Source organism: Brachypodium distachyon, chromosome 3, assembly GCF_000005505.3.
Source record: "Brachypodium distachyon strain Bd21 chromosome 3, Brachypodium_distachyon_v3.0, whole genome shotgun sequence".
Classification (NCBI taxonomy): domain Eukaryota; kingdom Viridiplantae; phylum Streptophyta; class Magnoliopsida; order Poales; family Poaceae; genus Brachypodium; species Brachypodium distachyon.
Genome location: NC_016133.3, coordinates 50,488,264 through 50,513,079, shown reverse-complemented (window position 1 = coordinate 50,513,079; position 24,816 = coordinate 50,488,264). Strand labels below are relative to the sequence as shown.

Here is a 24,816-nt window from a genome sequence, read left to right as displayed (position 1 = left end):
ATAGGAGAAACTAGTCTCTCAAAGAACAAAAAGGCCTTTTTCCATAATAAATATGAGCTGAAAAGGGTAAATTCGTCCTTGTAGTTTTTAAGTTGTTTCATAAAGTACGGTCAATTGAAAAAAGTATATTTTGGTCCCTCAATTGACAAAACCAGATACTTTGGTCTTTCTTCTGGATTCGAACCGTATTGAGTGGTTTTGACTCCATTTGACTCCACATAGAGCAATTTTCCATCAGACTTTTCCACTTCAGATGTCACGATGCACAATCGAGAGGCTAAACGCATACGATTTCGAGCTCAAGGAGAAACTGGACGGCATCGTGACATCTGATGTTGAAAAATCTAAGAAAAAGAAACCACATGGGGTCAAATCCAGGAAAAGGATAAAAAAAATTGGGTTTTGCCAATTGATGGACCAAATGTATAGTATTTTCAAGTTTATGAATCGTTTTTAGACTTTTTTGTCAATTGAGGGACCAAAATATACTTTCATCAAAATCTTTTGAATAACTTTAGGGATCTTAAATGGTGAAAAAACCTTACATTTGAGAGCTTAAAAAGCTGAAGAAACCATCCAGTGGTGGAGCCGGAAATTGGAGAATGAGGATACTAAAATTGGCGTAGTGGTGCTATATTGGTTGGGGTTTCGTAGTTATAGCTAGTTAGATAATTGCTTCTCTTCTAGACATCCTTGTTGGGCCAGTGATAGAGCCGCAAGTAGCATCGAGCCTAACTGATGAGGGTACGGATCCTCAAGTGTTGATATCCAACATCAAGATATGCGGGAGGGAGGAGAGGGAGGCAGGCGCACCAAAAGTGAAGATGAAGGATATAAGTTAGAAGAATGTCTTGTGTGCAAGGGGCAGCCAACGACAAGGATGATATGCCTAGGATGCACCACAAGTCGAGTACGAATATGAGGCACACTAGGACAGCCTACGACGAGTCCGACACGTCTAAGGAGTGCCCAGATCTGCGAGCCCATGTTTGAGTCTGAGTTGAATTCTAGTTTGAGTCGAATTCCAGTTCTAGTTTGAGTCTGAGTCGAATTCTAGTTTGAATTTGAGTCGGAGTCTGTATTGAGTCGAATTCCAGTTCTAGTTTGAGTCTGAGTCGAATTCTAGTTTGAATTTGAGTTGGAGTCTGTATTGAGTTTGGGCTACTCCTCGTCTATATAAACAAGGGGTACGCCTAGGTTTAGGGTTAGACCACGTTTTAGCTATTTTCGAGACTCTTGTTGATTGCGAGAAGCATTCATCTGGAATCATATACACCATATTCGTTTCGATAGGGTGTTTGTTATCTACTGAAATTTCGAGCGTAATCTGTCGTTTCGCTGAGAATTGGAAGATTGCGAAACCGCTTGTGGTCGGCAGACTACTGCGCAAGTGTGTTGTGTTGCGAATTTCCATTGGGTTGCAAGTTCGTCGTGCGGCGACGGGTGAACAGCCGGAAGATTTGTAGAATCATACAAGTTATCCACGTTGCTCTCTGAGAAGATCGAGCCATCCCTTATCATCTTGGTATCAGATTTCCAGTGTTTACTCGGTGAGCAACTTAAAGAAAAAAGAAGAAGAGATTTGTGTGTGCACGTGAAGCCAAGCAATTCAGATCCAACTTCCTGTCAAGTTTTGAGTCCCGGCAAGTTCCGAGTTCCGGCAATTTTCGAGTTCTGAGTTCCGGGAAGTTTCTGTCTACACGTGGACAACAATGAAAGGATTAAAAGGAAAAAACGACATTGGTTTCCAGCAGATTGCACATATCGGTGTACTCAGATTATTTGGACTCTTAGCATACATGTAATTTCGGTTCGGTTCGGTTATCCTTCTACAGTATTGGTTGGTGTCCGATGATGGTGTAGATCATGATGAAATTTTTATTATAATCACAAAATTTACTATTCTTACCAATCAAGTGAGGAAAAATGCAAATAGTACGGATTTATTTAGAGATCCAGCACACATTTACCTTGATTGGATGGAGCCGCGACAATGCGTGCGCCGCCGTGCTGGTGCGGCCTTCCCCTCCCGCGGCCTGCTCTGCTGTTTGCTGACTGTGCCGTGCGGGTGCGGCGCAGCGCCTGGGGCCGGCTGGCCGTGTGTGGGAGCGGGGAGCGTCCGAGCAGGAGTAGCGGTGGCCGGCGACAAGCAGTCGGCAAGGGATTTTGTCCTACGTGTGGTGCGATCAGGGAGATGAATGGCCGAAGCCGAACTCTCGACCGGGGATTTTTTTCCCAATTGCTCAAAGTTCTTATGCACTTATCGGAAGAAACGGGCGCGCGTCGTCCGATCCACCCTGAGCCACCCGCACCGTGCAATCTAATTAGAGGACATGAGTCTCTGAGGTTCCCACGTGGTCCCTCTATGTCAGCCAAAGCAGGACCGTGCCATTTTATCCATTCCTCTTTCCCCATCCCCATTTACTTCTCGCGAACTCTGATCTCGTCGTGTTTTTCTCTCGGCCGATTTCGCAGCAGCGATTCCGGGCCGCCGGGTGTCAGAGAGGAGCAGCAGATTGGCGGCGTGGTCATACGCAGCCCCGGGAGGGGCGGCGTCGGCGTCGATGTGCAGTTTTGCCCGAGGTTTTGCTGGTTGATTTCGTCGCGGTGCGGTTTTACCGACGAGGCCACAGGGCACGGGACCTCCTGCATGTCGCGGGGGGAGGTCACGAGGGCTACGCGAAGGCGATTGCATAATTGAATCCAGCTCTGCTGGACGCAGGCGGGGCACATCGACCTCGGTTAGATCTCCTTTGTCCTTCATATATATTTCCCCTATTTATTCGCCCCTGATTTCCTCTGCCCGGTGGCGATTTTCCGGCGATTTCCATGGCATGAGGCGTCTCGGCGGTGCGGGTCAACGGAAAAGAGAGAGGCGCTGCGCGTGGGGTAGGGGGAGCATGATTGAAGTAGGTGGGACATCGAGGAGCTCACTGTCGATTTTCTCGCCGTGGCTTCGTGTCATGTCGTGGTCAGTACGCAGGGCCTCGGCGTCTGCATGTCACACGGCACGGTGGTGGCGGCTGCGCGAACCTTCTACGGTTGCTAATTCGAGCGCAGCGGGCGGAATCGATTTCATGATTTCACTCCTCACGGTTAGTACCCTCCCCATAAGCCAGCATCTGCGCATGGTACTTTGATTTGCAGCGCTCAGTTTTTGCGTTGTCGTTGCTCTTGTGTTGGCTGGCTCCCGCTTGTGCTGTTTCAAGATAGGGGTTGGTGATTTTGCCCGTCTTTTTTGCGGCCGCAACGAGCTCTGGTGGTTTGCGATGCGGATATGCTGTTAGTGCGGAAAATTAGAGCTTGTTAGAGCTAAACTAGGAGGTTTAGGTTAGGTTAGTTAGCTTTTTCGGAGGTTTTGGAATCCAAACACCCTAAATTGTGTGGAATACCTCTAGACAAGCATGCGCTGGGGTTTTGCCGTTGTCTGTTCCCTTGTTGTTGCCACACGCAAGTTGTACTTACGTGTTCAATTTGTTAATGGAAACCTGTAATTTACATGCAAAATTGGCAGCTATTAGAGGATCAGTATCCTCCATGGGTTCAGACCATGAGCAAGCTGCATGGACATTGGGGGTCAGTTATGATGTGTATGCATTTTCTGTCATGCGACACATCTATATCCAATGCTACATCATCTGACCATCGTCCATCTGTTTTTTAGATGCAACGATGTGTTCGTGAATGTAAGTTCACTGTTCAAAGGGGCTAAGAAGTAGTTGTGCTAGTCGTCTCGTTTTGGCTTTGACTGCCTCCATTTTGTTAGGCACTTATTTATTTAAAAGTTGCTTATAAGCTAATCGAACCATATGTGTTTTGATTTTTAAGCAACCTTTTTGAATTCTAGATGCATTACCTACTAAAAGTTGCCTCTCCTGGGTCGTTGAAGGAGGTCGCATCATTGAATTAGTATGTCATGAACTTATGTGATTCGAACATTATGCCAACATTATGTCGTTACTTTAACTCAGGAATGCATATTTTGGTGGAGCTTGTTGATCTACAACAAAGGGGGGAGGGGGTAGTCTCACTGGGATTAGTATGTGTTAATTGGGCCTTAATTTTGGGCAATGCTTCTGTCAATTTGTCCCCTAAAATCTTGTGCCTAATCGGCTAATCCTGTGTTGCATTGTGTAGTAGGGGATTTGCTTTCACCTTTCACATTTTATTGATTATTAGGAGTTGCGTTTTCCCACTCCAAGGATTTTTTGTTTTACCATTTTGTAGTTGCTTCCCCCCCCCCCTTTAATGGGGAGTTTGTGTTGGAAATATGCCCTAGAGGCAATAATAAATTTGTTATTATCATATTTCATTGTTCTTGATAAATATTTATTGCCCATGCTATAATTGTATTGATTGGAAACTCAAATACATGTGTGGATAAATAAACAAATACCGTGTCCCTAATACGCCTCTACTAGATTAGCTCGTTGATTAAAGATGGTTAAGGTTTCCTAACCATAGACATGTGTTGTCATTTAATAACGAGGTCATATCATTAGGAGAATGATGTGATGGACAGACCCAAAACTAAACATAGCTTTTGATCGTGTCACTTAAGTTTAAGTTGCTTATGTTTTATTATGTCAAGTATTATTTCTTTAGACCATGAGATCATGCCACTCCCTAGTACCGGAAGAATACTTTGTGGGCATCAACCGTCATCTCGTAACTGGGTGATCATAAAGGTGTTTTTCAGGTATCCCAGAAGGTGCTTGTTGGGTTGTATGGATCAAGACTGGGATTTGTCACTCCTTGTGACGGAGAGATATCTCTGGGCCCTCTCGGTAATATAACATCCTAATGAGCTTGCAAGCATGCGACTAATGTGTTTAGTTGCGGGGGTATTATATTACGGAACGAGTAAAGAGAACTTGCCGGTAACGAGATTAAACTAGGTATGGCGATACCGACGATCAAATCTCGGGCAAGTAATATATCGCGAGACAAAGAGAATTGGATACTGGATTAATTGAATCCTCGACATAGTGGTTCAACCGATGAGATCTTCGTGGAATATGTGGGAACTATTATGGACATCCAGGTCCCGCTATTGGTTATTGATATTTGATCATGTCCACATGTTCTCGAACCCGTAGGGTCACACACTTAACGTTTCATGTTGCTTGGGTTAGATGAGATAAATGATGATGATATCGAATTATGATTCGGAGTCTTGGATGGGATCCTAGACGCAACGAGGAGCTCCGGAATGTTCCGGAGATAAAGATTTATATATGGAAAGTTGTTTTCAGGGTTCTGGAAAGTTTGGAATATTTCCCGGTTTTGACCGGGAAGCTTCTAGAAGGTTCCGGAGGGATCCGGAGGGTTCCACCTTGAGGCCCACCTATCCCTGGGCTAAATTGGCCTGTGAGGGAGCACCCTGGCCTTAATGGGCCGAGGGGCTAGCCCACAGGGTCCATGCGGCCAGGAGGAGAGTCCTGGCCGCGGGAGAGTCCTGGCCGCCGGATAGTCCTGGCCGGCCACGCCTCCTCTACCCCTATATAAATAGAAGGGGGGGCAAGGGAGAGAGACACCCCAAGCTTTCAGTTGGATCTCTCTCCCCTGAGCCCTCCTCTCCTCCTCTTCTCACGCGCACGGCGTAGCCCTGCCCGTGAGAATATTCACCATAGTCACCACGCCGTCGTGCTGCCGGGATCTCGTCTACCTCTCCCTCTCGCTTGCTGGATCGAGGAAGGAGGAGATAACGTGAAGCTGAACGTGTGGATACCAAGGAGGTGCTGTCCGTTCGGCACTGAGATTGATCTCATTGAAAGTTCCACTACACCAACAACGATCTCGTGATCGTAACGCTTAGCGGTCTACGAGGGTATGGTGTTCATGATCCCTCTCGTTACATACATCTAGTATATATATATTCTTGGGTTTCTTCCGCACTTCTCGTAGGAAAATTTTTGTTTCCTATGCAACGAACCCAACAGTTTGCACCAGTGTCTAGGTAAGTCATTCAGTAGGAGTTGCCGTTTACTTGTCACTGTTCACATTTAGTAATGACAAGATGCCTAGCTATTTTGAATGGAGCTATATCACTGGCTAGGCAAGTCATTCAGTAGGAGTTGCTTTTCAGGGATTTGAGCAGCGTAATAGCCTAAGTTGCCTTTTCTAGGATTCAAATGGTTCAGGGGTGTAGTTGCTTTTTTTTAGGAACAGATGCATTGCTTTTTGGGTTGCTTTTTTTAAGGCAAACTTTCATTTATAAGTTGCTCCCACTAATCAAAACTATAAGTTGATTTATCATACTGTGGGTGTAGGAGTTGCTTTTTTTTAGGAATTTTTGTGCAAAGATTTTTTAGATGCTTTAGGCAAATTTTTGAAACACGGTTGCTTTCGTTCTCTATTTACTATTTATATATAGTGGCTTCCACTAATCTTTAAGTTGTGTTTTCCTTTGTACATTTTTTTTCCAACTGTCACAACTCAACCCAGCAACTTTTTGTCTTTTGTACAACTTTTTTTGCTTCTAGGACTATGTGAAGCAGCTACTTTTGCAGCTAGGGGGAGGAGGAAACATGGGTGAAATGGTTTGCTTAATGGATGGCTTTGTATAGGGGATTAGGTGAAGCAGGGACGCAACTAAATTGATTTTGTAGCTGTTTTTTCTGTGTGCATCAGATAACCTTGTGTGTGTGTGTTTACATCTACAATTTTTGTGCTTTTGCTTTTCTGAATTTAGCTGTTACAGGTGCCTGACGCATGACCTTACTCCTGACTCAGATTTCAATTCTGGGGTTAGGGATATGAATCTATGCAAAATTTGTGACCAAAATTGCGTCCTGACAGAAAACAAACCCCCCTAAGCAAATAGTTGTTTCCTGACTATAAGTTGCCTTTTATACTGATCTTTTTTTTTACTGTATGACTAATCAGGCAAATATCGACTAGGATTTGCTTCATTGTTCTTTTAATTTCTAGATTATAAGTTGCCTTTCGACGGACTGAACTATTTTTTGGATGGTGTTTTCTGAAGCGTTTGGCTGCCACATCAAGCTCGATGGGAGGATCAAGCACCGTGGCCGCATAATGTACGTTGACCTAAGCGACTTGCATAGGAGTTCGCGATTAGGCCCTCCAAAAAATTGCTTAAGACCCGCTAATCGTTGGTAAATTTGATTTTGGTTCACATTGGTCTGTCCACGATCACTAGAGAATACCGATATTGTTTGTGCCTATGCTTAGACGCCTAGATGCACAAGTCAATAGGTAACACTTGGTTACATTGTCTGGGCTAAGAGAAATGGAGAAGGTGTTTTTTAGCTTTGCCTTTTGCTTGCCCGTGAGTTAAGAGAACAGCATGGAGAAGGTGCTTTTTTGCTTTGCTTTTTGCCTGGAGGTAATAGCTTTACTTGCCACCTCTACAGCTTGGTGCCCGCGGGAGTTGAGAATATGAGGAGACGGTGGGGGCAATGTACGCCTGAGAATTGGGGATAGGGAACAACAACCATATGACAAGTTGTTCTTTTTTTTGCTTTTGTTCATTGTTTTGTTATTTTTCTACCACTCTGTTGTTTTTCTTTTTCTGCCTGCAACTATATGACAATTTGTCAACCTAATATGCTTTCTTTGGGTTTTTTTCACAGGGTTGCGGCTTTCTGAAGAATGGATTTGTACATATGGGACAAGAAACCTAATGAAGGCGTAACAAGGGATGCACATTTTGTACAGCTAGCTTTGTGATTTTGAACCTAAGACAAGACTAATGCTGGCGGAACATATGCTGGGCCTAACTACTACATATGGAAATCTTCTACTTGTGTGAATCAAATGTTCGGGCACTTTTTGTGGGGATTCAGCTTGAGTGCTCTTGGAAATACTGCTTTGTATGCATATATGTACTATCTAGTCGTCTATACTATTGCTATTCCTACTACTAGTGGTTTTTGCTTTTGGAATTTGTTCTGAATGATGATTCATGGATTTGTTTTACATTAGCTGTATAGCTCCTGACTATGTTCAGTTTTTAACCTGTATGTGGGTTTAGATTTGCTTTTTGTAGGGTGCGACTTTGTTTGAAACTAAACTGATTTCTCATCACATGCCTAGTTTTAGCTCCTGAACCAGATTTTTGCAATTCTGAGGGTCTATTCTTTGCCTTTTGCTTTACTTGTGTGGGGGGCTGGGCAATTTTGGGACAACCTGGCAACAGCATAAAGACCGGTAAAGAAAACGGGTTGATCTCCAATAGACCCGAGGGGTGAGACAGCTTGTGGGGACCTTTTTTCCATATTAGAAAAGTGGACAAAAACTTTTCATTTTTGGATGTGCACCCTTGGATATTTAAAAGTGCACGGGCACCCCTAGTCCCGTCCATATTTTTTTTCTCTGTGGTGTGTGGTGTGCTCTTGTCGTGGAGAAGCCTGGAAGATGGGCTGAGTTCTACATGGGCCTGGGGCTACTCTTTGGTGGGCTAAGAAAATTAACAGGCTCTAGGAAACGGGCCAGGCTGGGGCTATAGCCCCGTTGCCCCAGGCGGCCAGGCCTGATTCCGCCTCGAACCTGCGGGGGAAGCAGGTTGGTCCTAAGGTTGGATGGGCCGTATCCGCAAAAAAAAACACCTGCTCATTCTTTTTTATCCGACCGCGCACGTCCCCTTGGTCCTTTCTGTGTTGAACAGACGAGACAACTGATCGATTCATTCATGGCACCACCTAAGTTCAAGCAACGTGCACTGCACCACACAGAAGCCAGATTATATCGTTCCTGAAAGTGAGCCATGAAGCTCTCGGCAAAAGGACTCCACCGGTGATTCGGTGCACGACCAGTGAGCTGCGGTTTCTCTGCGTCTCAACACGAAACGGTCACACATAACAGATGCATTGCATACGTCCATGCTGAAATAACGACAGTACAATTAATGACAGCACCCTCTACTAGTAGTTGTCTAGCACAAACAAGACGACCAACTGAATTACTGAAACCCGATAACTCCTCACCTAAACAACAGAGCTCCGGACTATGCAGATGAACAATGCCGAGTCTACTTTATTCTGCGCGGACGGAACACACGGACAACCGACGAACAACACGACTACCAGATGGATCACGGAGCTACAAATCTAGTAACAGCATGCATTGCACGTCATTAATTAACAGACCCTCTTGCAGAAGCACTTGCGCTCCAGGCCCTGCGTCTTGCACTCGCCGTCCGGGAAGTTCTCCGTCTTGCACACGTTGGCGCAGTTGCCGCTGCGGACGCAGGTGCCCTTGAACTTGTGGCTCTGCGACAGGCAGTGCCTCGCCTCCGCCACCTTCGTCGTCCCCATCTCTGCACACAGACAAACTAACACATGATCAGCATTTAATCACGACAAAACAGGTTGCGCGAAAGAAACAGTTTGCTAGCAGATCGACGGGAAGAGAAGCAGCACCTGTGGCGACGAGGAGGACCATGAGGAGGAGGGCGGACGCAGCCATGCGACGAGAGAGCGCCATCAGTGTCACACTAACCGAGCAGAGCTCACTGCTATCACTGGCTGGCTATCTGAACTTTGCTGCGTCGATGGATACAGGAGCCAAGGGTGGATTGGGTGGGGTTTATATAGGCGAGGCGAGGCATGTTTATGTTGTGGGCTAACTCAATCCTGGTACCGCATTTAAGTGCTGCTAAGCTGCTGCCGACCTGTCAAAAAATAAAAGCTGCTGCCGACTTGAATGCTTTCTGGACCGATTCAGGATTTACGGCTCTGGAGCAGGTGGCCCATTCCTCGCATGCTCATCCAAGGACCAATAATTCGACGCCCAATAGTGGGCGTGTACCTTCACGGGCCAAATTTACCAACGTCAAGCAGCTGGACTGTAGTGGGTCACTGCGGGCACGCGCCATGGATATGCTGCAGACTCAATTTCCCAGGCCGGGGTGGTAGGGGGACCTACGGCCGGATTCCGAATGGATGGATATGGAGTGGCGCATCGGTTGGAGCACGTCACGACTCACGCGCGAGCTTGCTTGGTTTGGGCCAAGCTTTTTTACCTCTACGTGAAAAGCGCACATACACCATGGGAGCCACACACAGTGCACGCCCACGTCGATGCACAAGAGGACAAATAGATACTGGCGTGAAAACTCGTGAGTGCCCGTGGGATTGGGGCCAGCCTCTGGCCTGTGGGCAGATCGCACTGCCTGCCCGGCCGGCCATGCTCTGCGTAATCGTGACTGGACGTGTTCAATGAACACTGGTCATCTTCACCCCATGCTGCCCCAAGATGCATGGTGAACACTAGACACGTCCTGTTTCACTCGGAGGAGGATCCGAGGCTGATATGTTTTGTAAGATAACTGAATTTCTGCAGAAGTGAATTTTGGAATGCTCTAGAACGAGCTAGGATGAATAAAGCCCATCAATAAATAAAAAAGAGAATTATGACCTAAATGGCCATCACAATATTCTAAGATGGTCATTGGGCCTTCTTTTAAGACCGTAAAAATACTAAGGCTGGACAAAATTTCGTAACTCGCAAGCCGCTCGTGCTCGTTAGTTAATGAGCCGAGCCAATCAACCATTTTAGCTCGTTAATACTAACTCCGTTTCATAATTCTTGTTCGTAATCTTACATGTATCTAGATATTTTTTAAGAATTGATATATTCATTTTTGGGCAAATTTGAGACAAGAATCATGAAACAGAGAAAGTATTAATGAGCTTAATGAGTGGGCGAACCAGTTTCTTGAGCACCTCGTTATTTTTTCTGATGGCCAGTAAATCCAACCCATCCTTAGAGGCTTAAACGGCCAGATCCCAACATGCCAACCGAGACCGTCTAGCTATCTCTTTTCCTATTTCACTTATGGTCCGTCACATCGAGTCATCACGGAGTCACAATTCTTACACGAAGTCATGAAAAAAACGAGCTGTCATAATCTAGTATGTTGTGTCATAACGAGCGCTCGTGAACACTCGCGAGCTTAACGAGCTCTTACGAACCGAGCCGATCACGAGATTCAACTCGTAAAACATAATGAGCTTAACAATCATGAACTCGTAGCTAGTCTGTCCATCCCTACAAAATAAAAAAGCACACTCGTAACTTTTGATATATGTATATCGTTGTGGCATGCATCGACTAGTTCGGGTTGTCAACGTGACAATTTTGTAGGGCCAAAGGATTAAACTCTGGGGGCTTTTGCAAATAGTGGAAAGTTTGCACAAAAGTCTTTCCTAGTCTTGTTTTCTCTTCGCTCATCCGAATGACAAGCTTGCGGGCGTGCGGTCAAATCCTGGTATTTCTCCTCATTTTCACTTGGTGGTGCTGGTACGTTGCAACAATCTGAATTTTCAAACTTGTGATGATTTTTAGAAATGAGAATTGGAATATTTAATTGAATTAATAAAATATTAATTGGAAATTTCTTAATTTTTTAGTTTCAAATTGAATTAACACCGACTAGGATTTGAATGTGAGTTTTACTTGATATTTAGTTTGTCTTGTACTTTATTTGGACTCTAAATTTTTCCTATATGCTTCTATGAGTTTTACTGAGTAGGATTTTCAGAGTTCATTTGGTACTTAATTGAAGTTTATTTATTTATTCTAGCTTTCTTTAGAAGGAAGAGCCTTTCCTTTTTTTTTTCTTTTTTTTTCAGCCTCTTGGGCGGAATGTCTCTCCCCCCCCCCCCCCCCCCCCCCTCTCTCTACCTGGCGCTCAGTCCAGCCTTGTTCCTTCTCTGTCAACAGGCCTCGGTAAGTAGGGTCAGTAGCCCATCTTCTTTCGTCTGTCCTTTATGGGCCTTATTTCCCTGGCCCATCTCTTGGCCGATCAAGCATCGTCTGACACGCACCATCCGGCCCAATAATGATAATTTATTCTGTCGTTTTCTTTCCCTGCTTTTAACTCTTTTTGTATTTCGCTAAAAAACTCCTTTTATATTATTTTAAAACCCCTTTCTCACTAGCGTAAAATTTTATACTGGAGTATTTCTTTTTGCGAACTTTTTGAAAAGCTTATTTCTTTGAATTATATAAAGGCGAATATTTATGCTACTACCTCCGATCCATATTAGTTGTCAAAATGTTACATGTATGTAGACGTTTTTTAGACATAAATACATTCATATTTAAGAAAATTTGAAACAAAATAATATGAATCGGAGAGAAAAGATTATTTTCTCAATGGTTTCAGACCACCGGCACCTTCGCGATGTTGCTACCATACACTGCCTGTGTCGAGCTACAAAACTACAAACGTTATGCGGTCCGCGTCACTAGGCACTTACAGAAGCTCAAATTTGCTCCGTGCATGGGTGGATAGTTCTCCGTTTATTTACCGACAAATTACCAAACCTCAGGTGACCGCAGAATGAGTTACAGTACTGTTTTTATTGGGCAGTACGCGGACATGAAAACGTGCCCACTATGACTCAAATTGTTGAACGCCCTTTTTCTCACCGACCAAACTCCTGGTCAAGTTACCACCGGCCTCCTCTACCACTACCAGCACTGACAAAATAATGCACCAGTTCTTACCGGCCTTTCCTTTTATTTTAGCCAGGGTCTCTGCAAATTTCCATGATTTGATCGGCACTTTTGGTTTTAAGTAGGTGCACGTCTATTTTTCTCTTTTGCTCGAGACTCTCCAGAAGCCTCGTGCACCTCAAATTTACTACTCGCTCCGACACACAATAAGTGTCTCAGATCTAGTATAATTTTGTACTGATTTTGCATTAAATTTGTGATGTCTATTTTGGACAGGAGGGAGTACTGATTGCTAATCACCTATAGTAAGCATGCACCATCTAGACTTGCTACCAAACCAGTTGCACGAGCGCTAAGATTTAATATATCGTTACTAAATGGTGTTCCGCTATAAACAATTTTGCAAAAAGTTGGTTCATCTCATGTTGGTAACCAGGTCATACTTCCACTAACTCCAAATGTACTCTGAAATATTAAAAGCGAACCGACAGATAGGTATTTCTCTATGTTTTTTAGGTAATAATGAAAAGAGTACATAAACTTGTCATGCACGTGCAAACTAATACAACAAGTTGAAAAATGGTTTAGTCACCACAAAGGGATGAATTGTTCACTGCGGGTGGCGGATGGAGCTGGATGTACTCAAAGATACCATGGCGATGGCCAACAGACGACAAAGTCGAGACCGAGAGGGGTTGAGAATTTGGGTAGGCCGCAAGGCATGGGTATTTTTTCCAGGGATTTCGACTAGCAACTCCTTTGTTAGGACTTGGTAATGCCAATTCGACAAAACTAGAGGGTCTAAAGTCTAAACGCAAAATTTCAGCCTTGCATGAGCCCCATGTGCGCTTTGTGTGCCCTAACGTCTGCGTGGCGTGCCACGTCGGCAAGATTTAGTCCGGTTTGATCGTGTTGCACCAAGCTGTACGCACATGACGAGTTCAGGTAGGCAACTGAACCATTTTTCAACTTCTTGTACCAGTTTGCACATGCAGGACAAGTTTATGTACTCCCAGCCTTATTACCTTCATTTTTTTCCTTCTATTAAGACATGATATAATCTCTCATATTCCACCTGAACTGTACCAAGGCAAACAACTGAAGTCCACTCGAGAAAAAGGAAACACGAACTAAAAGAGTAGGAGTAGCTTGGAATTGCAAAGAAGGCTCTCCCCAGTCCCCAACTCCCCAATGGTTAATTAGGTCATGACAGGGAAACAAAAACGCGATCCATGAAACGACGCCGGCCCTCCGCCCACAGAATAATCCTCGGAGAAACTGGCGGGGTTAGCGTCGCACCGGCGTTGTTGGTACATGTCGACGTCGCGCTTCCGCCTCCCGTTGCCCCGTAGCGCGCGTCGTCACAGGCAGAAGCAGCACCTCGCCGGGGAGGACGGCTTTTGCACGCCCGATCGCCCGATTTCGGTGGCCACTGGCCAGTATTGTCGCACCACTCAGAGCTGCTAGTAGTGCCTATACGTGCGTGCTCTCTGGCGATCGATGTCAGGCGCCGGATCGTGAGCTCACCGGATTGGACGTTTGGACTGGCTGGAGGACAAATAATCCCCGTGGCCACTACCGGGGAAAAATAGCAATATTTCTCGATCCGGAGAAGGAATCGACCGATGGATTGATCCACCACGGGATGTTTTGTTGTTAGCTATAGCTAGTGGGGCTTGCGTTGCGTAGGGAGATAAGTAAGCAAGACGCACGATTAGCGACGAGAATCCGGTTCTGCGACTCTGGATTAATTTATTTATCTCCGGCTAATCGTACGTGCTACGGTTGTCAATTAATCGTGGGGATATGTTCTTCTTGGTTATAAAGTCTTCGCGAAAGAGAAACGAGAGATACGCACTAGTAGAGCGGAATTGAGCTAAGCTGACGGTACCATATATCATGATTACTTTGCGGACCTGCCATTAGTTCACGAAGGTGGGAAGAAGAATATAAGGGGTAAGATATGGAGATCAGAAAAGTTATATATTTGTGCTGTGCCAGACAGACAGAGTAATGACACGATGTAGTACGTAACAGGAAGTACGCGTGGCTTCATATACCAAAGCTAAAAGCACGAACGGTACAGGGATTGTCCTCGCACGTAGATGACGGCAACGAGAGCTGTGCTGGTAACTAACCTGGTACGTATGCGTGATGGGATCGTTACCAAACTCCGGTGGTCCGAGACAGAGCGGTCGGTCGTTACTGGTCTTGCACGCACGCACGTACGCCGTGATGCACTCAGGGGAAAGGAAACCCAGAGTCCAAATATTGGTCGTGCACTCGTGCAAGTTAAAACTCTATTCAATCTCATGCGCAAGACCAGCAATTCGTGGAAAAAATAAGGTAAAGGAAAGGACGAAAGTTTCCTTGGATAGTGGGCGTGCAAATGGCGTAGCGTTTTCGCAAGCTAGGTAAAAAATTGGCCACGACTGTCCGAGTGGCCACGGACGACATGCGCACCGGTGGGCGGTGGCAACTTGCACGGTACGTACCTAGCTACTGCAAGTAGCTTTGTTATGCTTTACGACGCTTATGTTCTTCATTGTGTTACTGAGGCTGTGAAACGTCAGTTAAGTAATTGTCAAGAAAGCGATCTAGCAGACCGGCGAAATACGAAATTTGACACTTGTGGGTTAAGTTAACCCACTCACAACACCGGTTAAAGTTCCAAAACGTTTAAAGGAATCACATGCGCAGTTGAATACTCCAGCCGACTGACTCGCCGATCAAGTCCAATTATGCCTTGGATTAAAAAAAGAGAGTCCAATTATGCATGTTTTCTTTCCCAGAAACAACTGCACAAGTGCACATGTAGTCCCCTGAATATTTTGCAGGGAAAAACAGTGAGCGAGATAATTTTAAACCAACGATCATCCAATTCTCACCTACAACCCAGTGCTAGTGCATAGCAACGGATCATCGCATCTTGCAGAGCAGCCGCGGCCGGCTGTGTCGTCCATGGGTTTTGCCAGCCGTCGGCTCGAACCAAAATGCAGGATAATTGCCCTCCGTTCCTTTGTCCCGTATAAAGCGCTCAGGTATGGAGCTGTGCCGTGCTGCGCCGTGCATGGACTCTGGCGGGCAGCGCAGGGCGATGGCCCGGCCCGGCCGAAAGCGGCGGCTGCACATGTGTAGCTCGCCGCTGGCCGTTGACTCTCCTGCCAACGTGTCACAACTCACAACCCGCCATTCTTCACCTAATTTCCAGCACAATGTAAATGTTTAGCTTTATGCAATAATAGAAGTCATTCTCATGTGCCTGCTGGCTCTTCTGATGAGATCATAAAAAAAAAACAGTTCATTTTGGTGTCCGTTAAATGTGTTCTCTCCGATCCATGAGAAGTGTCGTACACTTGTATAAAATTTGTGCTAACTTAGTAAAAATTGAACGACACTTTTTATGAATTGGAGGAAGTAATATTTATAAAATTGTCAGCCTTTTCATGTTTATATTCTCTACCATGTACTATCTACACGTATTGCTCCGTCGCAGTTATTTTCTCTTCAACAGTAACCGCATAGAGTATTTGTCTAGTTCCGCATAATATCTACTCCATCCGTCCCAAAATAAGTGACGTGGATTTGTATAGAATCTTATACAAATCCACGTCACTTATTTTATGACGGAGGAAGTATAAATATACATTTGGTATGCAGGTTCTATCCTTGCACCTGTCTGCTTTCATGCTAGTTATAAGATTCATTTCCATCAAAACAGCCAAAAGGAAGGAAAGCGAGCACGAAAAAGATGGTTAGGCCAGCTTTGAAACAGAAGTCAAAAGATTTCCGACCATGGATTTTTCTAGCAAGTTGACAGAGACAATCGATTTCCGCAAGAAATTTGGGTCTTCCTTGGTTAAGTGCATACACAATCATAAGTCAAAACCAGAGCACGCAGCTCCCTGCTACGTTGTCCTACTGTCTCACACCTCACCTCTCTCTCTCCACCGCCACCATTGTTGCTTGGGGTGCAAGCGCTCAGGAGGCCTGCTTTACGCACCAAAATGTCTTAGATATCACACAGTAGCTCCTGAAAAGACTAAACAAGAACCTCTCTTCCTTGCTCAGCACCATCACTATAGCTCTTGCTTCTATGGAGCATTTGTTGATGCAACGCGCCACCACATGGCCATGCTGCTTCTTCTTCTTCCTCTGGTTGTCTGTGCAGGTGCTCTTCTTGTCTCCAGCCTACTCCCTCAATCAAAGCTCCTGCAGCCCGGGTGATTTTAATGCCCTAATGGGCTTCTTGAAAGGTCTCAGCGCAGGCGTCAGCAGCTGGGCGGTCCCAAACAAAACCTCTGAAGCAGCTAACTGCTGTGCTTGGCTGGGTGTGACGTGCGATGATGGCGGCCGGGTCATCGGGCTGGACCTCCAGCGCAGGTACCTGAAGGGCGAGCTGACACTTTCGCTCACACAGCTGGACCAGCTCCAGTGGCTCAACCTCTCCAACAACAACCTCCATGGTGCCATCCCGGCATCCCTTGTTCAGCTCCATAGGCTGCAGCAGCTCGACGTAAGCAACAACGAGCTCTCAGGCAAATTCCCAGTCAACGTGTCACTTCCGGTGATTGAGGTCTTCAACATATCCTTCAACTCGTTCAGCGGCACTCATCCCACACTCCATGGTTCAACGCAGCTCACAGTGTTCGACGCAGGGTACAATATGTTTGCTGGGAGAATTGATTCAAGCATCTGTGAGGCGTCAGGAATGCTCCGTGTGATCCGATTTACATCGAATCTCTTTGCTGGGGATTTCCCAGCAGGTTTTGGGAACTGCACAAAGCTTGAGGAGTTATCTGTAGAGCTCAACGGCATCTCCGGGAGATTGCCAGATGACCTATTCATGCTGAAATATCTAAAGAACCTGTCTCTGCAGGAGAATCAGCTGGCTGACCGGATGAGCCCAAGGTTTGGCAATCTGTCCAGCCTTGCACAGCTGGACATTTCTTTCAATTCATTCTATGGACACCTTCCAAATGTTTTTGGTAGCCTTGGCAAGCTGGAGTACTTCTCTGCACAGTCCAACCTCTTCAGGGGCCCACTGCCTGTCTCCCTGGCTCATTCATCATCGCTGAAGATGCTGTACTTGAGGAACAATTCACTGAATGGAAATATCAATCTCAATTGCTCAGCGATGGCACAACTGGGCTCACTTGACCTTGGAACAAATAAGTTCACTGGTACAATTGATAGTTTGTCAGATTGCCATCATCTCAGAAGCCTGAATCTTGGCACCAATAACCTCAGTGGTGAAATCCCAGTTGGCTTCAGCAAGCTTCAGGTTTTAACCTACATCTCACTTTCGAACAATAGCTTCACGAATGTTCCATCAGCATTATCTGTCCTTCAAAACTGTCCAAGCCTAACAAGCCTTGTGCTGACAAAGAACTTCGGTGATGGGAATGCCTTGCCGATGACTGGAATAGATGGCTTTCATAACATCCAAGTGTTTGTCATTGCTAACAGCCATCTTTCAGGAGCAATACCGCCATGGCTGGCTAATTTCGCAGAATTGAAGGTGCTAGATTTATCCTGGAACCAATTGGCTGGCAACATTCCTGCATGGATTGGTGGTCTTGAGTTTTTGTTCTATGTGGATCTTTCTAACAATTCACTAACTGGAGAAATTCCAAACAATTTTTCAAGCATGAAGGGCCTTCTCACATGCAACAGCTCGCAGCAATCCACGGAGACTGATTATTTTCCTTTCTTCATAAAAAGGAACAAAACAGGCAAAGGGTTGCAGTACAATCAGGTTAGCAGGCTCCCGCCCTCTCTAATTCTCAGCCATAACAAGCTCACCGGTGTCATATTGCCGGGATTTGGAAGCCTCAAAAACCTGTATGTCTTGGACCTCGGTAACAACCATATTACTGGGATCATTCCTGATGAGCTATCAGGCATGTCAAGCTTAGAATCCTTGGATTTGTCACATAACAATCTTACTGGAAGCATTCCCTCTTCGTTAACAAACCTGAATTTTCTATCAAGCTTTACAGTGGCATACAATAATCTAACGGGCACAGTTCCAACAAGAGGGCAATTCTCAACGTTCGCAAGTTCTGATTATGAGGGGAACCCCAGACTCTGCGGTAGCCGCTTTGGCTTAGCCCAATGTCATTCGAGTCATGCTCCCATCATGTCTGCAACCGAAAATGGGAAGAACAAGGGTCTCATATTAGGAACAGCTATTGGTATTTCACTTGGAGCAGCATTGGCTTTGTCCGTTTCTGTTGTATTTGTGATGAAGAGAAGCTTCAGGAGGCAGGATCATACAGTGAAGGCTGTTGCAGATACAGATGGAGCCCTGGAGTTGGCACCAGCCTCACTGGTTCTTCTGTTTCAGAACAAGGATGATGACAAGGCATATACTATCAGTGACATCTTGAAATCTACAAATAACTTTGATCAGGCTAACATCATTGGCTGTGGTGGCTTTGGTCTAGTGTACAAGGCAACATTACCAGATGGTGCAAAGATTGCCATCAAAAGACTATCAGGTGGTTTTGGCCAGATGGAGCGGGAGTTCAAAGCAGAGGTGGAGACTTTATCAAAAGCCAAGCATCGTAATCTTGTGCTTCTGCAAGGTTACTGCAGGGTTGGCAGTGACAGACTCCTGATATACTCTTACATGGAGAATGGCAGCCTAGATTATTGGCTCCATGAAAAGCCTGATGGCCCTCCAAAATTAAGCTGGCAAAGAAGGCTTCAGATAGCCAAAGGAGCAGCACGAGGTCTGGCGTACCTCCACTTATCATGCCAACCCCATATACTCCACCGTGACATCAAGTCAAGCAACATACTTCTGGATGAAAATTTTGAAGCTCAATTGGCTGATTTTGGGCTTGCTCGACTAATTTGTCCGTATGATACACATGTGACAACTGACCTAGTTGGCACTCTAGGTTACATCCCCCCCGAGTATGGCCAGTCTTCGGTAGCCACTTTCAAAGGTGATGTGTATAGTTTCGGCATTGTTCTTCTGGAGTTATTGACAGGAAAAAGGCCTGTAGATATGTGCAAGCCGAAGGGGGCTAGGGAGTTGGTCTCATGGGTCATACATATGAAAGGAGAAAACCGTGAAGCCGACGTATTGGACCGTGCAATGTATGAGAAGAAATACGAGATACAAATGATGAAGATGATTGATATTGCTTGTTTGTGCATCAGTGAGTCACCTAAACTGAGACCATTGAGCCATGAACTAGTGCTATGGATTGACACCATTGATACTAGCGGTGAAGCAATAAACTAAAGTGATGCCAAGTTCAATAAGACAATAACAGTGACCATTGTGGATATACGTGCACTCAATTTTCCCTCTTGGATGATTTTTATCATAGTTAAAAGATGTAACATAATGATGATGATTGCATACAAAATAACAGTGAAACATTTGTTCTACTGTATGCAGTAAATTAGGTTTTCTGGTAGCTCGTGCCAGTATTATCTGCCGCTTCTTATGCTCTGGTCCGATATGGTGTACAGAGTTTTATCTTTTGTGGGACGTTCCAAGGAGATAAGATAACATAATGTTTATTTCCTTTGAACAGCTTTGTACACATTTTGCAGTTAACATATCACATGTTACCCTGCATTTACCATAGGCAGCATTATGGTTCACCTTAGCCAAATTAAAGTCCGGTTATGTTGTGCTGGAAGACTGGAACTTAATCAGAATTATAGACATTATCTATGGCTGATTAAATGGAAGGAAGGCAAAATAAAATTGCATAGCTATGCACAAAACCTTACCTCGTCATATCCACAGCCATCCTCGGTTTCTTTCACTGGCATTTCAGGTAAATGACTAGATATACAAAGTCCTTGGCTCCTTGGTCCTGGCTCGTCAGTATCGAATTGTGCTTAAAATTTTCTGAAGAGAGGAGAAACTGCTCTTTCTTTTCATCTTTTGTTGCCTGCAGACGATTCGAACGAAAGAAGAATTTATTCAGGAAACCCCCTTCCACTCGCTATGCTTAACTCAGGTACATCATTGAAAAAACAAACAAAGAATAAACCCAGAAAAACAGGAAGCATCTCTGCGTGCGATACATACCTGGTAGGTAGGAGCCCTGGACTGAGGCATTCGGTCGAGCAGGTAGCACGCGTGGTACAGCGATCACCCGTCTAAGCCACCACCAGTGCGCCGCTACAGCGATCGACTGCGCCATCGGTACGCGTAGTCGGTTTCCACGGCGCTTGGACGTCACAGCCCTAGCACGCCCGCGCTTGCCGGAATAGTTCACTGTTAGGGTCTCTGTGACGGGCAGGACTAGGGAGAATGACGCCACGCCCAGAGGTCGGGCCCGATATTGGTGTGGGCATCCGCGGAGGAGGACGGTCGTGGGCGGCAACAACGAACCGGCGGCCGGTTTCATCTCCTTCCCGACGGGCGACTGCGCCGTCGCATCGGGCGAGCGTAGTTCGCAGCCGTGCTCTGCCGTTGTTTTTTCCTTCATTTCTTTTCAGTGGCAGGCTGAATTTATTTTTTTAGGGGAATTCAGTGGCAGGCTGATGAGTTGAGCCCAACTTCTTCCAATAGCCCGATTGGCCGAGACGGGCAGAGCACAAGTTAAGCCAGAGCCCCGTATGAGTTCGCAGATTGATCCGGAAGGCAGCCCATATAGTAGAGTTTTCCTTATTGGACTCCGGCCGGCCTAGCTAGCGAGAGCCCATCTCTCTTGATACCTTTATCGTTCATTTCCCTTATTCCTCTAAAAAAAAATCCCTTATCTTCCTCTCAGAAAAAAAAAGGGACCGCCTATGGATCAATCGTCTGAGAAATAAGAGAATTCATTAAATCTCAGTCGATCAATACAAGTCGTACGATTCATCCCGCGCTGATCTGCCGCAATTTATGATTCTGCCTTTAATTGGTTTGTGTGGGCTTTTTAATTGGGTTCTGCCTTTACCCAAGACCTCCCGATTGGACCAAGCAAAGTGTTTTTTTTTTGTGATTTTCGGCCTAGCAACTTGCGTCCCATTCATCCACCCCTCCAAAGGCCTGGGCCATTGGTTAATTTCAGCATGTACTGTACACCAAAGGATAAAAGTCCACAAAACAACTAGCCCAGTACAAGCCTAGATCGGTCCTCTCAGTCCATTCGCAAGATAGGAAAAATCAGATTTTCAACATGCTCCCAAGATTACTTTTGAGATTCTTGACATTTTAAAAGGCTCACAACAGTTAGAGCAACTCCGAGAACACAGACAATTAACTTCACCTCCAAATGCTGCGGAAGAACTAACACACACGAACGCACGCACGCGCGCGCGCAGACACACAAATGCACATTAGGAGAGGTGATATGCAATTCACCTAAGAAAATGTTTTCAAGTCTCAGTCATGCACAAAATCAACATAAAAAACTCAGTTGTGCATCAATAAAAAAATACTCAACGTTCAACTCACAAAAAAATAATTAAATTACACATTAGGAGAGGTAATGTGAAATTCACATAAAAAGACTCTCATGAAGAAATATGTTCACATCTCATTCATGCACAAATCACACATAAAAAACTCAATTGCACAAAATAAACTTCATGTGCAACTCGTCAAAAAATTAAATGCACATTAGGAGAGATGATGTGCAATTCACCTAAACAATACTCTTAAGTCTAAATCATGTGCAACTCAGAAAAAATAATTCAATTGCACATAAAGAGTTTAAATGTGCAATTGCACGTTAAGAACCTTAATGTGCAACTCAACTCCTAAAAGAACTAAATTTGCACATCAACAATCTTAATGTGCAACTCAACTCCTAAAAAAACTAAACATCAAGAGCTTCCATGAGCAACTCACCCCCACCCTGCCCCTCAAACATCAGTTGCACATCCGGAGAGGTAATGTGTAACTTAACCCAAAAAAACTCAACTACAGATCAGCACGAGGCATTGACAATTGACAAAAAAAACTTGATTTCAAATAAGGAGGGGCCTTGTGCAACTGATCTAAAAATCTCAATTGTACATCAAAATTTTTAATGTGCAACCCAAGTAGCTAAAGAATAAGCTCAAATTGCACATCAAGAGCTCGCATGAGCAAATCAACCCCTCAGTTGCACATCAAGAGATATGATGTGCAACTAACCCCAAAAACAATTGCACATCAATACGAGGCATGGGAAACTGAAACTTAATTACACATGAGTGGTCTTGTGCAACCGGCTTAAAAATTTAATTGCACGTCAAAAATTCTAAATGTGCAAGCTAGCCACTATTTTTGCACACTGAGAGCTGCCATGAGCAACAACCCCCAAAACATTAGTTGCACATTAAGAGTGGCGATGTGCAACTAACCTAAAAAAACTCAATTACACATCAGTATGAGGCGTCGCAATTAACCCATTTTGCACATCCATACGAGGCATGGGCAAATGACCCCCAAAAGATGATAAACCAAAAAATTTAATGCTATAATTATTTTGAGTTCTTTTCTACAAACAAATCCACATAAACCATGACGGCAAATCTAACAATGAAGGCAAAAAAAATGTGCATTAATGTCAGGAATGTGCAACTTACCCTAGATGCACATTTCTAGCATCTTTGCGCAACTACGATCTTCAAAATGTGGAAATAGTCAATATGAAGGGCTCATGTCTAAACTTCGAAAAATTCCTTATAAATTTTCCCACATCAATAATCGTGAATGTGCATTTTTTACGTTTACAAAAATCTCATATAAATCACATGAGGAACAACAACAAAAAGGTATTGCCTCCGATCCAAAATTAGTGTCACGGTTTTGAACTAGACTTAGTTCAAAATTGAGACACTTATTTTGGATCGGAGGGATTACAAATTGATGTGGACCAAAAAGACAAAAAAATATTATTTTGTGCAACCACACGGTCTTTGAAATATTTAACCGATCGATTTAATTAAAGCATAGACCTAGAAAATAAAAAAAATATTTTTTCTAGGGAGAAAATGAGAATTGTTCCAAAAAGAAACACGACTCGTTACCAAAAAAAATACAAGACTTGGTTCAACAAACTCTTTAAGCGAACTAAGCCTAGGCTGCATGCCTTGTTATTTCTTCACCTGACGCACATATGAAAGGTGAAGCGACCGCCCCCATACAGGGTTCGGTTTCTGTGCTTATAGTGCTAGTCCCTGGATCGACTCATTAGCACACACCGTTCAAGATGTAATATCGAGAAACAAAGGTCAAGTAATATTATTACAACGTCATCATCCAGAACTTTATAGTACTTACAACTTTGCATAACCACTCGGGTTAGCATTTAGAAATAACATAAATTGTTCAACAGCGGAAAATGAAGGAAAAATTGAGCCAATTCAACGCCACAGAGAGTGCATGTTGGAATGCAGGCTCATGACCCAACAACTTAACCTTACTCGTCGTCGAAATTCCCTGCAACAGTTTAAAGGTTGCAGCCACTAAGGTCAATACATTCAATGTATTGGCAAGTTCACCGGGGATTATAACAGAACCTAACAAATATATGAAATTATTGGCTAGGTAGAGATCAGGCTTTTTGGCATGGAAGCAATTAACATAACATTTTTATCCTACTACAATTAAATTTAACAGTATAAATTTATTGGACATCGGGTAGACACACCGATGCTCCTATTTAAATCTAAGGACATTGAGTAGACACATCAATGCTCCTAACCCAAGTTTAAACCATTCATTTTATTTAAAAATTTGAATGAGTGAGACCTTACTTAGTTTCCATATCCAACTGCTCATAATTCGTCCGTAACCGGGGACACGGCTAAATACTTGGTTTTGACACTCTCGAGAGGTTGTACACATTCCCCACAAGAAACCGACGGGTTGATCCCCTGCTGTCCTCAGGGTAGAGTAGCAACGGCGTCGATTACGAGATTTTCCGAAGTAATTTCCTAGACCACGAGAGAATCACGCTCCACCTACACGGCTACATCATTACAATTCTTCGGGTCTAGGTTCATACAACATACTCTATTCTCGCCAGAGCCCATATAGCATGTGGTTGTACCGGAAGCAATTTAAATAGGAACCCAATTCAGCCTCTGGTTACCCCGGGTGGCATTCCACATTTGCGACGTAGTCGCTCCCCGAATCCACGGGAGAGACGACCATGGACGCTCCCGAATCCACGAAGAGACGACTCAGAGGGCCCCATAGAAATGGACCTGACGTCGTGTACATCCACAGTACTCAAAACCGCCCACCCAGGATGGTTCATTAGGGGTTGATTTTAACCATACTTCAAAATAACATTTTATACCAACAATATTTCTAGAATGAAAGTGGTTTCCTCCCACGTGTAATTACATAGCACGGCTAAGCGTAAACTAATTCGATGGCTATTGGTGGGGATATGACGGCGAGGAAAATCTACTCTACTAGGACAACAT

General features: G+C 44.6%; 3 protein-coding genes and 1 long non-coding RNA gene across 11 annotated transcripts; 2 read left to right on the top strand and 2 right to left on the bottom strand.

The window, feature by feature from the left end:
* The first annotated feature begins 2,285 nt into the window (after window positions 1-2,285).
* On the top strand, window positions 2,286-8,049 carry LOC104583810. Of its 8 annotated transcripts, XR_002964923.1 has the most exons (5): window positions 2,286-3,095; window positions 4,700-4,787; window positions 6,989-7,043; window positions 7,380-7,470; window positions 7,599-8,049. XR_002964923.1 is itself a non-coding variant. In XM_024461279.1 (4 exons), exons 1-4 carry the CDS (start codon window positions 2,835-2,837, stop codon window positions 7,612-7,614), a joined length of 420 nt encoding a protein of 139 aa, XP_024317047.1. In that variant the 5' UTR covers window positions 2,290-2,834; the 3' UTR covers window positions 7,615-8,049. The 8 variants fall into 8 exon arrangements, 1 of the variants encoding a protein (XP_024317047.1); XR_002964925.1 differs by lacking the exon at window positions 4,700-4,787 and having other exon boundaries at window positions 2,289-3,095; XR_002964924.1 differs by lacking the exon at window positions 7,380-7,470 and having other exon boundaries at window positions 2,289-3,095; window positions 4,689-4,787.
* Window positions 8,050-8,810: 761 nt separating this feature from the next.
* LOC100844099 (defensin Tm-AMP-D1.2) lies at window positions 8,811-9,549 on the bottom strand. Its single transcript, XM_003575364.4, has 2 exons — window positions 9,387-9,549; window positions 8,811-9,283 (listed from the first exon to the last, which is right to left on the bottom strand). The coding sequence occupies exons 1-2, from the start codon at window positions 9,448-9,450 to the stop codon at window positions 9,105-9,107; spliced, it is 243 nt and encodes an 80-aa protein (XP_003575412.1). The 5' UTR covers window positions 9,451-9,549; the 3' UTR covers window positions 8,811-9,104.
* Window positions 9,550-15,147: 5,598 nt separating this feature from the next.
* Window positions 15,148-21,005, bottom strand: LOC106866290. The gene is made up of 3 exons (XR_001406544.2): window positions 20,492-21,005; window positions 20,188-20,351; window positions 15,148-15,629 (listed from the first exon to the last, which is right to left on the bottom strand). It is a non-coding gene; the product is annotated as an uncharacterized LOC106866290 (long non-coding RNA).
* On the top strand, window positions 16,082-19,982 carry LOC100843797 (phytosulfokine receptor 1). Its single transcript, XM_014899963.2, has 2 exons — window positions 16,082-16,600; window positions 16,686-19,982. The coding sequence occupies exons 1-2, from the start codon at window positions 16,225-16,227 to the stop codon at window positions 19,685-19,687; spliced, it is 3,378 nt and encodes a 1,125-aa protein (XP_014755449.1). The 5' UTR covers window positions 16,082-16,224; the 3' UTR covers window positions 19,688-19,982.
* Window positions 21,006-24,816: the final 3,811 nt, after the last annotated feature.